Source organism: Pholcus phalangioides, unplaced genomic scaffold (assembly GCF_987345545.1).
Source record: "Pholcus phalangioides strain wild (caught in Gottingen) unplaced genomic scaffold, Ppha-v1.0 ptg000031l_1, whole genome shotgun sequence".
Lineage (NCBI taxonomy): Eukaryota > Metazoa > Arthropoda > Arachnida > Araneae > Pholcidae > Pholcus > Pholcus phalangioides.
The window spans coordinates 734,073-750,927 of NW_028301621.1; the positions used below are offsets into that span (position 1 = coordinate 734,073).

Genomic DNA, 16,855 nt, shown 5'->3' on the forward strand with positions numbered 1-16,855 from the left:
GTGTAATGTAATTATGTGACAATACTGCCCACTGGTGAAGAGAATGTCAGAGTGACACATTCAGGTTTTTTTCCCCAGCTAGTTTTACCATCATTGATTAAAACTTAGCAAATTGATGATGTATTTGTTCTGTAAATTGGAAATAAAATACAAATTTATGACACTATTTCGTGCAATATGTGGTTATTACCGAGTTAATTTTCTTGTGTAAATCATGTTTATTTGTTGGTATGTCAGATGTATCCCTGATTGGTCGATTAAGCATTTAGTACCAATGATCATTCAGGTCATAATTGAGTTTGTAATCACCAGCTGTAAATGAAGACATCTTGAATGGTGAATAAAGCCAAGGGAGACACCATTAGGTTCATTAAACATTAAATTGTCCCATAAAATAAGGGCAGAATTCCTCCCTTTTTGACTCTCGGGGGGGGGGGGGGTGGATCCACACGATGCCGATTGAAACATTGATTATTTTTCAAGTATAGTGGCACCATCTCTTGTGAACAGAAATGATTCTTTAACACGTTCCCCTGTCCTGTCTCACAGGACAGCAAACTCATGTAATAAGGCGGCACAAGCATGCATCCTCATTTCAGATTTTCTGAATCTGGTAACCCCACACTTGAACAAGAAAATGCTCATGAGTATAGGCAATACATTTTTAATGTGCTTCAAAATTGATGTGACTTCCAAATCTACAAATTACAGAAATTTATTTCGTACAATTTTCAAATTGACGAGAGTTGAATTTCACTGACATGTTAATCCAGCATTTCCGATAAACAACAGAAGGCGGAGATGATGATGATCAATATTTTTTTCTGTATGCATAAAAATCCATTCATAGCGTAAAAAGTAAAAAAAAAAAAAGATGTTCAATATTGAGATTTCCGAGAAAGAGCACGTCTCACTCATAAAACAATCAAGAATTTTTTTGTTCCCTGTGCGTCCTTTTTATTTCTTCCTCAATGTGAATAGACTTCGTCGTTTCGGTTCATCTTTTCTTTCATCGCCACGAACTGGGAGAGTTTGTGAATAGGTGGCAGCAGCTCCATAACTTTCCTCTCTTGCGGAGTTTATAAACTGCTGAATCCATAAGTTCATCTCGTCCTGGAATTAGAAAAATAAAATCCCCAGGAACACCATTAAGAATTTTGCTCCACAAAAAATCAAATTTCAGTAACGAGTTCCAAAACAAGAGTGAAATCTTATGAGGTGGAATCCAGAAATTTCACCCCCGACATTTCGCCTGCCCTAACTGAGTGAGTAGCCAAGTAAGTGACTGACTGTGAGTGAGTTAGTGATTCATTGTATTAGTGAGTGTGTACGAAAGACCAAGTGAATGTGGGCTCTCATTTGGTCACCTCACACTCTCACTTGTGACCATATGAATGGCCACTCATAGTCATGCACTTGGTTACTCGCATAATCAATGCAGGCAAAATATGCAAAATGTGCCAGGGGTGAAATATTGGAGGCAAAATTTCCGTAAACCTATGAGATTTGTTCAAAAATTATCCGACCATATAAGTTTTTGTGTGTGAACTAATGAAGTTAGGGAAGCATGGTTTGCTGTACGCATGTAGGCAATCCTGGTGTGTGCGCTTGAATTTTTGTGTGTGCGCTCTCCATGATGAGGGTGTAAAATTTTACACTAGGGGCTCACATGTTCCATTAACACTAAGTGTTCCCCCGGCAGGGGACCCGATCAAGTCACATGATTTGTTTTCTTATATTTCTTATTTATGCATAAGTCATGATATTTTATTGTGTTGATATATATAAATATAAATAGTGACAATATGTAGTATTATTAAATACCTTATCTCACGGGCGGAGGTTGGGCTTCCATTCGTCTTAATAGTTCCATGATCTCATAATAAAATAGCTGATCTGCCAGCGCGTGGCAGCTTCTGCAGGTAGGTAAAAATTCAAGCATGCACACTAGGATCACCTACATTAGTACACCAAAATGGTTTAAGGAATTCCGCTCCTGACATTTTGCCGCGCCATTTCACCTGCCCTGCCTGTGTGTGACGAAGTAAGTAGCTGAGTGAATGAGTATGTGACCATATGAGTGAGTAACAGTATAGGTGACAGGCCTATAATGGTACAAATCTTCAATCATTAAACTTTACGCATGGTCTGAAGATGGCGAAATGTGAGAAAATAACTGAAAAAAGGGAAAAAGATGGCCAAATCTATTGTTCTACCACTTTGGTTTCCCCCCCCCCCCCAAATGAAATTTCTGGCTACGCTCCTGGTAGGAAACTTTGTGGACAAACCCTGTATAGGACACTAATGGTAAGGTAGCGTTATACGAACATTAATATTAATGTGTAATGTGCATATTAAAATGGCAGATTTGTTCTTGAATATGCAAAAAATAAGTAAATAAACTTAAAAATTTCAGGAGGAAAAGGAAATAAGACTCGGCTTTGTAATTTTTTTCCTGAGTATAAGTCATGTAATACTTTATATAATTTCAAAAGTAGTTCTTACATCATCTCTGGCTTGGAAAAGATATTCGCCACCGGCTGGCAATCTGAAATAAACCAAAATGTTAGAGACAAATGAAATATTGATTTAAATGAGATTAAGCACCACAGTGTGCGATTTATGATATACTAATATGAAAACTAAGCTTAATGCCACAACAGAAAAATTGCTCAACAAAGTGGCCAGGAGAACAATAAAAACATACACAGGGCTCCCCCACAAAACATTATAGTAACGTAGCACAAGGGGGGACAGATGCGTGCCACCAGACAACATAATCATAGCATAATTTTAAAAAAAATCCTTCAAAAATTTCTTTTAATTTCAAATTATTAAAAAATATTCATATAGCACTTCAGTGTAAAAGTAGTATTCAGTATAGTATAGCAGTATATAGTTCAGTATCCCATAAGATTGACTCGAGCCAAAGCAAAATTACGGAAGTGACAAAATTTGACGGAATAAACAATTTTTGGCCAAAACAGGGTATCACAGATAATTCTTTTCTTCTCTCCTCACACACAATATATATCTCATTCTTTTTTTTTTTCAAGGAGTCTTCCAAAGTGTAGAGCTTGTCAACCCTCTTCCACAATGCCCACTGCAAATTATGAATACATGTAATATTTTTAAGAATGATGCTCCTTCGAGACGACTTTCAGAAGCACAGTGAAAAGTGTGTAAATCACAAGGTCCAATGTGAATAAGTCTAGGTAAACTGGATGGTTTTACTGCACTGTTCATCCTTTTTTAAAGGGATTTGTTTACATTATTAAGTTCAATACCCACGTCATTGTTTTCGCCGTGGTTGTTAGCGACAAATAAAGCACTTTCATTTCTAGCTCTTTGCTGAGCATTGTAAATATTACTTATTCCTCTGTATGCCCTAAAAATACAAAAGATAATTGAATGCTATTGAGCAGCATCAGAATTTCCAAACCTTGAATAGGCCTATGTATCCAACTACTATGTTATGTGAACTGTTGTTTTACCTATACACAAAATGTGCACCATAATGTTGAATGTTAGTTATTGTCCAAGACCGTGGAGTAGTAAATGGAAAATTATTTTTTCCATCCACAGACAGAAGTTTTTAATGACTGCCGCTCCACTTTTTGAACCCTCAAACTAAGCAATTAAACCACATGGCCCATATACACCCCACCACTACCAAATAACCTGAAAAATGAACAATATAATTTCTGCCTTAGCACAATCATTAATTGCAATCTACTACATTTGCATTATTTGGCAACATATCAATAATTTACTCTTCATTTAAAACATTTAAATCAAATTTTTTGACAGGATTTGGTAAAAAAGAGTAGGGCAAAACCTAGAAAGTACGACATTTTTATCAAAAAGTAGGACGAGTGAGAGCCCTGCATACATAAGGAAACATTATTGAAAAATTGCCCCATAGTAAATATGAATGTCCATAGAACCTATATACAACAGCCCAAAGTTAGGAATAACTGAAAGAAAATAAACGAAAACATTAAAATATGTGGTTGTCACTCATTCAAGTAAGTACAGCTTCTCGATTTCTCCCACCCACACACACATTTATCATATTTCCATTTAAAGGTGTCTATCATGTTGTGAATTACGTAGCGATATCTTGTGGCCCATCATATCTATTTCCATTGAATATCTAGGGATATTTCCATCATGTCTTCCCAAAAAAACGATGATCTTCCAAACCAAACAAATTCAAAGAATTGTTCTCCTTGCAGACTCACTAGTACTCTAGTGCAGTGCTGTCTTAACACGTGGGCCCACCCGGGCATGGCCCGGAGGCCTCAGGAAAGTGAGAAGTAGTTGAATTTTTTGAGAATTTTCCAGGTAAGGCCTCAGAAAAATCACTTGGCACGGGGGGGCCCATGATGATCTTAAGATACTCCAGTGACTTCTTTCTGTACCCCTAAAACAAGTCTGAATACAAGTTCTTGTTTATTAAGAATTCACAAAATAAATAAAGCTAATTACAATGAATGCTACATCTTTTCAAAGCCACTTCAAGGACAGAGTTACATCATGGAAAAATATCAAAAGTTTTCATCACAAAATTGCCCCTCCCCCTTTTTTCGCCTTGCTCCCAGTGCCTCATCTTGAACCAATCAAAATCATGTCATTAGGGAAGGGAAAAAACTTTTATTATGCTCACTTCAATCGCAAGACGTGCCTCCTCTTCGTGTAGTCACTTGCGACTTCTATTGTACTTCCTCGAATGCTCATCGGTAAATCACCATGATAATAGTTCTCAGGTTCCTATAAGTGAAGGAGAAAAAAAAAAGGATGGAGAAAACCTCATTTTTTGCTTGGCATTTACGTAAAACCAATAGATCATGACTAAAATATATAAATGATTATCTAGAATTATCTTACCTGCCTGTAATGTTTCTGGTCTTTGTAAAATAGCAAAAACTGGCCTTTCAGGACAACGTACACTTTCTCCCAAGACCTAATAACAAAGTTAATTATTTTTGTCAGCTATCACGATAAATACATCATGTGCACACATATAAGTACCAAATATTCCTAATAAGACCAATGCAAAATAAGACAAAAATCCGATAAAAAAAATCACATACTCATGCTTTCCCCCCCCCCCCCTCCCACATCTGGGAGTAGGGTTCCTAGGCTGGGATCTTTGGCAGGCCCCCAAGCCAGACTTTTCATGGGCACTTCTATAGTGAATTTATAGCATGAAAAAAGAAAAAAATGATGGTAATTGTCTCGGGGCCCTGTCAGCTCCACCCTTGTGGGAGCCTTGCATATACTCTAATATGTTGTTGGATGTCTTTCAGCACGAGCTGCTGTGCAGAATTCACATTCATTGTGGCATTAATTTTATGAGCTCACGTAATGTTAACACAAATTGTTAATCCATCCAATGTTTCTGACCTAATATTAGGTCAAAAGTTCTACGGAAGAAATACAAACATCATTCCTTCGCTTGCCAAGATGTGTGCGTCGATTTGAGATATGAAGGTGACCTTGCAAATTTTTTTGTGTGAGTTAATAAAAACAAGTTTTTTACCTCAAAATCTTCTTTTCCCTTTTTCCCCCTATGCTTGTATTTGCTTGAGGGATCATACATTAGAATAATTTCGTAGGGAGAGGATTTAAAACTGACTCATGCATTATCAAATTAGAAATGATATCTAGTACAATATACAAAGGAGTGAAGTAATTGTAAATATTGGAAGAGCTCAAAAATAGTGTAAGGTTGAGGGGGGGGGCCTAAACTCAATATTGTTTATAGGCGTTATCAAGATGGTGGTAAATATTGAATGAGCTTGGGGTCATGAACCTGATACAAGCTTATGCCTTCAATAATCTGGCATTATGTAGTTCGTTAGCAGTTTATTTGGCATTATATGTTATTATCTGTCTATCAAATCAATGGTTCTCAACTGGGGGGCCCCCAAGGACATTCTAGGGGGCTACAGATGAAAATCTCGCAAAAGGGGAGCCACTGTTGCTGATAGGGGGGGGGGGGCCATGAAGAAATTTGTAAAAAGAGTGATAAAAAACTTAATTTCAAACAAAATGCATATAATATATATATATTTCCCCCCCCCCTCCCCGCAATTTTTCCCTATTTAAGTAACATTAACAAGGAGGGGAAAAAAACAACATTGCATATAATCTGGGTGGTTTTACGATGTACGTTGTGGGGCTAACATAGTACAGGTCATGACACAAACTATAGAAGAGACTCCAGCAAAATTGGAGTAACTGTAAAGACAGGAAATTGTGTGTGTTTCAAGACTTTGTGTACTGGCATCATCTGGTGCATATTTGTGTTTAATCCAACTCATTCATTGCTTTGTTCTACTCTTGGACGTAGCTTGTCATCCAACAAGACATTCGATTTTTACGATGAATGCAAATCTCACCATGTCGAAATTAAAGTCAACAAACCAATAATATTATTTAAAAATCAATTAATTTTGGTGAAAAAAACATACCTCCTCTTCAGAAGAAAAAAAAATTGAAACTAACTTGATGACATTGTGCCGTCTTCAAGTGCAAAGTTTACATTGATTGAAAATAATTTATTGTATTTTCACTGTATTGTATTACGTGTATTTTACTTTTTCATTATTTTCATAAATCACAAGTTAATTAAATTCAAACATATTCATACTTCAAACAATATTTGAATAACTATCTTCTAACGAAAAACGGAAAGGGAGGCATGGGCAAAAAAAAAAGTTGCGCATTAATAGTGCTTTTTCAGTAAGAAATTACGCTTAAAGATAAATTTTAAATTTTTTATTTGATATAATCAAATGTTGCTGACCCTTCTAGAAGCCGCGCGAGTCGCATTGCACTCACTTTGAAAACCATTGTCTTAAAGACGGAAGTTGATGCATAATCGTTAGTAAATCAAGTAATTCATTGGATTCGTAATATTTACCAATACCAGCTGAAAATTTTACACAATTAACCAGTAAATGGGATAAATTTGCAATATATATATATTGCAAAATTTATAGCAGTATATAATGAAATATTCATCACAAAATCAAGATGAATATTTAATTATACTGATTTTTGGTTTTAGCTTTGTTTAAAAGGGGAAAAGTCATGATGCTTGTTTTAGAACAAGGAACGAATGACGACAAATACTCATTCTTCAACCGAAAATCGTTACCTACTGTAATGACGAATATCCACTCATATATATATATCACCCTTCTCCATTTAGTAAACCATCTCAAAACCCTGTTTCAAAACCAAAAATATATTTGGAAAAAAAATCTAACTAGAATAATCTTTTTCTCTGAGTTTTTTTCGATACGATCGTGAATTTTCCACTTTTGGCGAATCTTTGCTAGGGAAAGAAAAAATGTGTTTCACTATAGGAGGAGGAGATAATAAAGAAATATTCTAGGGGTTAATTATACTGACACTTCAGTTAGATCCTTGGTGGATCAAAAATGAGTCAAATGACCACTTAAACAAATCCATAGCCTCTCGATTAGATTAAGGTTGAGACTCTGTAGCCAATCCATGTCCAAACGATGCTCAAAGTTCTTTCAACTTATAGTTTAAGATCAGGATTGCAGAAAATGCCATCATCTTCAGAGGTAAAAATGTTTGTTGGTGAACGAAGATGATCATTGATTATGCCGCGATAAATAGCTGAGTTCATTTTCAAGGAGAGAGACTAACTCATAGTTTCCCAAACTTTTTGTTCAATCGCCCCCTTCTTCAGAGAAATTTTTCTCTCATCGCCCCCCAACTCAAGCGAACCCATAGGATCCTATGTTATACCCGTGGCTTCTATCGCCCCCTTGGACCTTTCCATCGCCCACTTTGGGAAACACTGGACTAACTGAATACCATATTGATGCTGAGACAAAGTTCGGGAAGAAAAGTTGGTCGTTTCCACTGGGAATTTTTCTTTCCAAAAACTCTGCATTAGTATCCAGAAAGTCTCTATCCTTGTGTTGTGGGCTGAGAAAAATCTATTTACTGTTGCCATCTGAGGGCTGATTACTGTGGGAGGCTGTAATGTCTCAACTGCGCATATTATAGGGAAAGTGAAAGTTGTGTTTCCATGGTATATCCGTTAGTGTACTTATCCCGATTACAAGAGAACCAAGGTTTGATTCCCGCCGGAGACTACCAACTTTTGTTTTCAAAGTTTACCTCAGCATTAATGTACGGAAAGTCTCTTTCTGGATGATGGATTGTGGGCTGGGGATATAATTTTTCATCATCTTTTCTGAGTTCATTTCATTAGTACACAATATTTCTGACCATAGTGTGGCCTAACAGAAACAATCCCCATAAAACAACAGCCCAAGGTACTACAATGTGGGTACAATGCAATATGCCAAATAGTATTGTTTTTACTCGCTGCAAAATGCATAATGACCTAAAGCCTGTGTAAGAATGTGATTGATCAAAAAAGTGGCCTAGAGAGTGTGAGTATGAGAGTGACTTAGAGACACTGACATATTTACGGGTGAGCGGGTTAAAACTCGAGGAATGAGTGATCAAAAAATGGAGAAGGGCAGTGAGATTCGTGTAGCCCATGCACGACAGCATCATAAATACACCTCTGTATATAAAGTAACATAATCAACATCCGTCTCAATGGTGACTTCAGAATAACTTCTATTTTGGTTATTGAATTTTTTTTTTCAGTTTCAAAACACTCGGTATAAAATTACCTGCTTGTAGCTCTTTTTGTAGTTGTCTCCCAGTCATGTTTCCTGATGAGGACTCCTTCGAAGGGTACCTGGCTTTCCGTTGGTGATAGGCGTTTTTTCCGCACTTATTTTTTGAGAAAAAGAAATGTTTGTTTTGAACAAGTAGAGGTAACTTGAAAAAATTTGTTCAGTTTGAAAAATCTCACCAGCCAGTTAAAATGGTCGATTTCAAAACCAAATACAGTATAGATACTTTAAAACAGGGATGTAAAATTAAGAAACGGCAAAAAATAAAGAAAGAAGCAAATTACACCAAAAATTAATAAAATAAAACAATGTAGGTACTCACATTCCACTGCTTCCTCTGCAGGAGCCTCTTCTTCAATAGGAGAGGATGTTGTCGTTTCACTGACAACTGTCTCAGCTTCAGTGCTTTTAAAAGAAATGTAGTTAATGAATTATAATGACACTTATGGGACAAAATGATCAATCAATTGCAGAAAAGTGTTGGTCACATAATTAATGTGTTATGAAAAAGATTAGTATTTTCACCACTAGGTAAAATTTACTTTTAGAATGATCAAAAGTGGACTCACTCTGTAGTTTCAATATCCCTGGATATAAGCTGCTCAGCTATCATCCTGCCAACTGCTTGCTGTGGGTCTTTCTGCAGGTCGTGTTCTTTCTTTTCACCATCTTTGAGTTCAAGCTGAAAAGAAAAAGGCATTGAACAAAATACTCAATGATTTTATCTATGGCATTCATTAAAAAAAACAACTTCTAGTAATAAAAACCCAGATAAAGCAGTGTTAACATTAGCAGACACTCACTTCAGCATTGTTAATTTTAAAAAAAGCAAAAATCCTTTCATTAGAGCCAGCAGAACTAGCTAAACACACACAAACGTGTTAAAAACTGTTTTTTTTCGGATAATTTTCAATCAAAATGATTCACCGGTTTGTAATAGCCTGAGTCACGCATGTGGGCATCAAGATCATGGTAGGCTTGCTGGCCACCCCCTTTAATTAGGCGATCCTGTTCTCTCAGTTCGAGCTTAAGAAAGCAAATACACAAGCTCAGATCAATAAGAAACTGCATCAAAATAACCAGTATCACAGCTAAGAGTGTGTGTTTATGTCTTGCATAGGGAATTATATGCGCTCATATGGTACTGTCATCTTTTTTCAGAATTGATAGCATATAACATTGAAATTAATGTGATTTTTTTTTGTAATAAATAATTATTTTAGTTCTGGGGCAGCTGCTGTGTGATAAGACTTTTCTAATGAGCAGTTATAAGGCTGGCTTCTATTTGTGCCTCAGAAACCACAAAAAGCCATGAAAACAACTGTCAACCACGTTGCAGGTTCTGTTAGAGTTGAATAAACTCCACAGAAGATATCAGTGAGTGAATTCATGTCGCTTCATAGACGAGTGATTGGTGAATCATCACATGCTTCATTAGCATGTGAATGTGAAAGAATACTGTTTAAACATTATTGGTTTGATTATATTGAATGTATGAAAAAAATGAAATTGAGTAAAATCAGAAGCTATAAACAAAGCGAGAAAAATTGTATAATATGCACTTACTGTAGTGAGTCTTTGAAGGGCAGCAAACCTCTCTTCTTGTGCTGCAGCTGACTTTTCAAAAGCCTCATGTTTTTTGATAAGAACTTCAACTTCATCTAAAGTATGCTGTCAGAGGGATACATCAAGGAAGAAAGAAAAAAAAATCATGGAAAACATCAGTAAGCAAGTGTGTAACCAAGAAGGAATAAAATTCCCAGTTTAGGATATCAGTAAAAACTGTTTACTGAGTTTTTTGTTATAAAATAAACAAAAAAAAAACAAACTCTGATTCAGTTGTCTTCAACCTGAGTTGCAAGCACCATATATTTTCATTATCAAAGGATCACCTATATGGTGAAATTTGCACAAACTCAAGTCAGATTTTTGAGGCTCTCGATGATAAAAAGAGATACCCCAATCCCACCCCACAAGTATGAAATAGAGTACAAGCATCAAGGACTTTTGAATGATTTCTGTGAGCATCATGGTGTTTGTAGTTGAATATTCCTGCCCTAAGTAAGTAGAATAAAACTGCTACAATGGAAAGAAAAGTTTTTTTACCCCAAGTTCTTGGCTTAGAAGATAAGGCTCTTGAGCCGCAAGCCACGCTTCAGCAACTGCTGCATCTCTGGCAAACTGGTAGACTTCCAGAACTGCAAAGAACAAAAACCATTTATATTTACAGATGATAAAAAAAATTTCTGAAGGGTTGAATTAATTACAGTTTTTCGATCCTGCTTATAACGTTTTCCTGCTTAGTACAACTAATTTTCATGAATTTTTTTTCCTATACTGATAATGTTAACTTTTTCGGGATACAATGTTTAAATTTTTTGCTATTCCCGCTTACAATGTTCGGAAAATTCACAACTGGATTTTTCCTCCTTTTAAATCAGCGTACTTTTTTTCATGTAAAGAAACAAAAATGGTGATTATGTGTGCGCTAGCGTTAAACTTTTTTTTCTTGTTCTCTCAGTTTGTCCAACAATAGTGTGCAGAGCATAATTGCCCTTACCACTATTTAAATACACATGGTTGATGGAAGTTATGTCTCTGAATAGGAAGACTATTTGATAAGAACTAGAAAAAGTTCTCATAAGAGCTTGCTTTTTTTTTTTTTGCAGACTTATTCAAGTTCGTCGCATTAGATCGATTTCAGAAAATGAATCTTCTCATATTGGTGTTATAGCATATAACAAAGGAATAAACGGCGGTCTTTTTCATCCACTTCTGAATATATTGATACAAAATCAAGCCGCAAAAGAATGACATTGACACAAAACATACACAACTTGACAGATTTTCAGATGCCAGTATCAAGTATCATTTAAAAGCGGCTTTTTCAGATAAGGAAAATCGGATTTTCCAAAGGTACTCCTTGGAATTTGATTCTTCATAGAACAGCCAATACGATGCTTTCATGACCTTTAAAATTTTTGAAAATGGAGCCAAACACAGTTCGAGTTGTTTCGAAGTGAAGTTGTTTTCACAGTTGTTTTGCCGAACACAGTTCGAGTCAAATGTCTCAAAGCAAGTTAAAAAGAAGAGCTCCAAGTTTAAAGGAAAAAATAAAAAGGCTTAAATTTGTAGATGATAACCACAGAGTCAACACCAATTGTAATCATAGACGGAGATAGACTTGGAAGTCTGCAATTATGAATATGTTTTGGATGGTGAATTTGGCCTCACGAAATACTATGTAGCCTATATAAAATCCTAGGACTCAAAAACTGCTTTGGCTCAGGGTCCCCCAAATTTGTTACGATGACCCTTTTAATGTATGTGTTATGATGAATGACAGATAAATCGGTTATTGTGCATACTTACCAATCATCTTGGTGAGTTCGATAAATTTATTGCTTTTACTGGCAAATATACATAATACCCAAAAAAAAGTGCCGTTGGTAAATCTGATAAATACTGATAGCATTCACTTTTACCGGATATTGTGCATAATAACCAAGTGTCATTGGTAAATTCGGTAAATATATTGAAATTTATCGCCTTTGTCTGTGATTATGCATATAATACCCTGATGTAATTTGTGAATTTGATAGATATGCGAAAAATTCCAAATCAGTCAGGTATGTGTGATGAATTTTGTCAGATCCCTATATAATGCTAACAAATTTTACGATTGCACCCCTGATATAATGATACAATGCACGTATGAATTATCATGTATAGCAGTTTTTCTCAACCTTTCTGAAAACAAAGACTAGTAAAATGTTTGAAACGATTTGACGGACCACTTCTGTCCTGTATTAGGGGACATTCCTTTAATTTTGGTATTTTTTATACATTTGTCCAGTTTTTTAGACAATAGGCCTACTTATTTGAGTTTGTAACATTTACTAATGTCGTGAATACACACACAGAGTTTTCATAATATAAAGCCGAGTATTATGATAATTATGGCAGAAATTATAAATATTCATCTCACATTTATTAGATGCCAAATCTTTGTTTCGTTTTATTTGGTATGTGTTTAACGTCTTCTCCTCAATTTTTTTTTTTTTAAATTTCAATTACGATTGGTGTTTGTGCCTATTTCCTGAGAAAGGTTTTAATGACAATTGGCGATGTCCTATATGTTTTACGGATTATTATTTAAGATCTCAGTTTGCAGAATTTCATTTTTCTCAATGATAGATGGTCATTAGATTATTTGAATTTTTTTCGCGAAATACTGTTCATTTCTGTTAACTGTGATTTGTAGCAGCCCTTTATTTCCCCACCCCTTCAACAATTTTAGCGGTAATTAGCAAATTGCATAAAAAGCAATAAATTGCAAAATTTAGTGTCATCCTCTGTTTAATATCGAAATTTCATGCATTCTCCTCTATGATGTATGGTGAACCCAAGTATGAAGGTATATTATTTGAACCCCCATCAATTACTACAGGTGAATAATTTTAACAAGTTTGTTTGCGGACCACCTATGATATCATCATGGACCATAGGTTGAGAAACGTTAATGTATAGTATATCATATAGTATGATTTGTCACATTTGCCAACAATACCACGCTTGGGTACTATGAATTATCGCCGCTAAAAGTAATTAATTTAGGAAATTTATCAAATTTACCAAAGTGCTAGGTAAGTATGCAAAACAACCAATTGTTATATGTGTAATAACCACATTTATCACATTTACCATAACATATCAAATGCACGGCATTACTATTGAATCTGAAAGTATCTCACAGTTCTAAATACAGCAGCACAGATTTCAGTGGCCAGAGCTCTTTAACAATTTTTTTTTCAGAATTTAATTGCTTTTGTAAAGTAGCTATTTTCTAAAAAATAATCAGCGGGTCACAGCAAAAAGATCCAAGAACCTCATTTGACTCACGGCCATATGTGTTGAAGATCCATGGCTTAGCATATTATAATGCTATTCTTTGTTTTATAATTCCATGTTGGGCACAGTATCAAAAAGTATAATAGAAGACTAGTAGTTCGGGGATTCATGAAGACCGATAGTAACCACTCACTCTCATTGGGCTCTCTATTGTCTTAGATGTTAGAGATATTACCATTCCATTGCCAAAAAGCAACTGCAGTATTTCTAGCAACAATCTCTTGCTTATCAGCAGTTTTCTTCCCAAACATACACACACTTTCCATGGACGCATAAAAATATTTTTGATTGTATCTACAGACAACAGCAAGGGTGCTCAACCTTTAGAAGAGTGTGGACTACTTCATTGGTTTGAAAACATAGTGCAGGCCACTCAAGTGAACTGGGAGTGTGCCGCAGGTCACTTGAGTCATGGCAAAATGTGCTGTGGGCAGCTTGAATGATCTAGAACTCTGCCACACATCACTTAAGTGATCTGTAAAATTGTAGCAGGGCTACTAAGTCTTCTGGAACTGTACCATGGGTCACTTAAGTGATCTGTAAATGTGATGTGGGTCACTTAAGTAATCTATAAATGTACCACGGACAGCTTAAATGCTATGGAACTGTGCAGTGGATTACTCAAGAGATCTGTAAGTGTCATGAATCCCTTACATGATGTGTAAATGTGCCCACTCAGTTCATTTTTAGAAAAATTAGGTTTTGGATCGCGGGCCATGGGTCTCTCATATATGGTCTAAGCAGTCATGAGGTACTATGCACAATAGAAATATATATAGTACTATACAAAATAGAAACATGTTATAATAGAAAGAGACATTCTTTGTTGTTTGAAAAAAGAAAAACCAAACTAACTGAGTTGCAGGTGTTCCCATCGTTCTTCCCATCTGTCCATCATACCATTTCTTGCATTTGTCAACAGCAGCAACTTTTCCTTAATCTGAATATTAAAAAATAAATAAATTCATATCCTCATACTTATAAACAAACGATAATTTACATCATTTCACATAAACTGAATTGAGGATTTGAATCTCACCTCACTAGAGGCATAATGGTTTCGCGCCAACAGCTCTTTGCCCAAGTTGATACAGACGGAGATGTTGTCCTCTCTCGTATCTATTTCAGCCTTCAAGCTTTGGTGATTGTTCATCAAAAGTTCAACACCAGACACATCCCTAAAGAATACAAGAAATTTCTAACTGTATCTTTATATTACATTCATCGCCCTCCCTTTGTATCCATCTATGGATATAAGGAGTGTGTGGGGAGGGGGTTATTTTCATCAATACACATTGGCATGTAAGTGATTAACTAACCTTGGTTTCTCAGATGTGTTCATTTGTCGAACGGTATCTTCCATCCAAAGCATAAGATCCCTAACCATATTCAGAAAACGGAACAGGTCACCAGTATCAGCCAATTTCTCTCTCCTGATTTCACACATGCTCCAGAGGTTCTGCCACGCCCTGACTATGTCGCTCTCTTTCTGCTTTATTTCGTTAGCACGATCTCCAGCGTATATGGAGTAAAGCTTTGCAGCATCTTCCTGGATTTGTTGCACCTGAGAGAGACAGAAATATATATACAACCATATAATTCAGAATTCAAAAACATACAGTAGAACCAAACATAGTAGTATCATCTTGTATAAAGATAACTCACAGCTGAATCGAGAGTTTGCAAGTCATGCTCGAAGTTGATATGCTTCCTCTGCAGACTTGAGACACTGATTGCGTCTCTGCCTAAATCATCTGGGATAGACTTTTGTTTTTCCTATGAAGAATATTATAACAGATGAACAATAAAATAAGTATGCAATATATCATTCGGTACTATACATAATTTTCCCACTTTCAGAAATCGCAAATAAAAACTTCTTTATTAAAAACAATCCAGGACTTACCAATATACGATCTAGCAGATCCCTTGAGTCGTGGAAAAACTTGTGCAATTCATATGAAGCGGTGAGCATTTGAGTCCTCGTTTCAATCATTTCGATAAGATCAGCCCAAGCTTCGTTTAGACCATCTTTAGATTCAGCGATAACTGCACTGTCAACGTGATGGGCATTTATGAGTTGATCGATATGTCCATTAACTAATGAGATTCTTTCCTGTCCGATGGCGCGGGTATCATGCGCAAAATCCTGGAAACGTTTCTGCAACATCTGTTAAATAAAAACATATATTACAAAATCATATCAAAAATAAAAATCATTCATTGTGGGATAAAACGGTTCTGTGGAAGATGAGTTTTGATGCCACTAAAGATTTGGAAATAAAAATTCTCCTGGCCTACGGTGAAGGGAATACAGGACCCTCTTCCCGAGATATGCTTGCACTTGCTCATACAAGAGGTGTGTAGATTTTCCCATAATTTCTTTATATAGTAAAACCTGTCTTTAACGGAACCTGTATCAAGTGGAAATCTGTCTCCAACGGAAAAAAATCGTGGTCCCATGATTTCAATGCCAAAATACACATGGATTAAATGAAACCTGTCTAACCCAGAAATGGAAAGGAAATTTGTATGCTCTTAATGGAAAATTTCACACAAACATTGAATTTTTTGCAACCAAGTGATCATAAAAAATGTTAAAGTGCTCAACCAAAATTTTTTATGCAATCTCTGCCTGCCAATGTGAGTTCTACATCTGCCGACCTCAGATTGGATTGGCAGATTGGCAAAAACCGTTTCCGCACTGGATGCTGTAGTTTTAATAAGCCATATTTAGTAAAACAGTTGCTTTTTGAAATTGTTGCGAAAATTTCCAGAGAAGCAGGCTTTACAGCAGGAGAAATCAGTGTAAAGATTGGCTTACCGAATGATATGGAAGACTTACAAAATTGTATGGAAGCTGCTTTCCGTGATCACAGTGCTGAGCAGATCCGGAATTAGAGGGAGGCAAATTTTAGAAGGGAACAAAAACAGTTATAAAATCATCAAATAATACAGTGTTAGGGGCGGCAAAATCATGTTGCCCCCCCCCCCCCAAATCCTAGTTATGGCCCTGGTGAGGGTTACATAAACAAAAACGACAATGCATAAACTGAAACTGATACAGCAGATGGTGATACCCTCATTTGAAGTTTTAGAGACAGTCAAGAAGACCATGAATGTAATCATTTCAGAAGAACAGTGTAGGGTGAAGCAGCTTTATACAGATGCTGTTGAAACCTAAATATTTAGCATAATTGTAGAGTAAATAATGTACATTATTATTTATTGTCTATTTTTAA

The 16,855-nt window shown here is 35.9% G+C and overlaps 1 protein-coding gene across 2 annotated transcripts in view; it reads right to left on the reverse strand.

Annotated features, from left to right (window-relative positions):
* Window positions 1-648: 648 nt before the first annotated feature.
* LOC149066969 (spectrin beta chain-like) overlaps window positions 649-16,855 on the reverse strand; it is a 72,079-nt gene continuing 55,872 nt past the window's right edge. The window contains exons 34-48 of one of the 2 annotated variants that reach the window (XM_089253014.1): window positions 15,520-15,783; window positions 15,279-15,389; window positions 14,933-15,177; window positions 14,653-14,791; window positions 14,469-14,553; window positions 10,809-10,900; window positions 10,269-10,373; window positions 9,630-9,728; window positions 9,272-9,384; window positions 9,025-9,107; window positions 8,697-8,799; window positions 4,891-4,966; window positions 4,670-4,773; window positions 2,506-2,548; window positions 649-1,113 (exon numbers count right to left, since the gene is read on the reverse strand). In XM_089253014.1, the coding sequence (XP_089109140.1) occupies window positions 958-1,113; window positions 2,506-2,548; window positions 4,670-4,773; window positions 4,891-4,966; window positions 8,697-8,799; window positions 9,025-9,107; window positions 9,272-9,384; window positions 9,630-9,728; window positions 10,269-10,373; window positions 10,809-10,900; window positions 14,469-14,553; window positions 14,653-14,791; window positions 14,933-15,177; window positions 15,279-15,389; window positions 15,520-15,783 (1,818 nt within the window). In that variant the 3' untranslated portion in view covers window positions 649-957. The remainder of the gene's footprint in view (window positions 1,114-2,505; window positions 2,549-4,669; window positions 4,774-4,890; window positions 4,967-8,696; window positions 8,800-9,024; window positions 9,108-9,271; window positions 9,385-9,629; window positions 9,729-10,268; window positions 10,374-10,808; window positions 10,901-14,468; window positions 14,554-14,652; window positions 14,792-14,932; window positions 15,178-15,278; window positions 15,390-15,519; window positions 15,784-16,855) is intronic. The other variant, XM_089253015.1, reaches the window with a different exon arrangement.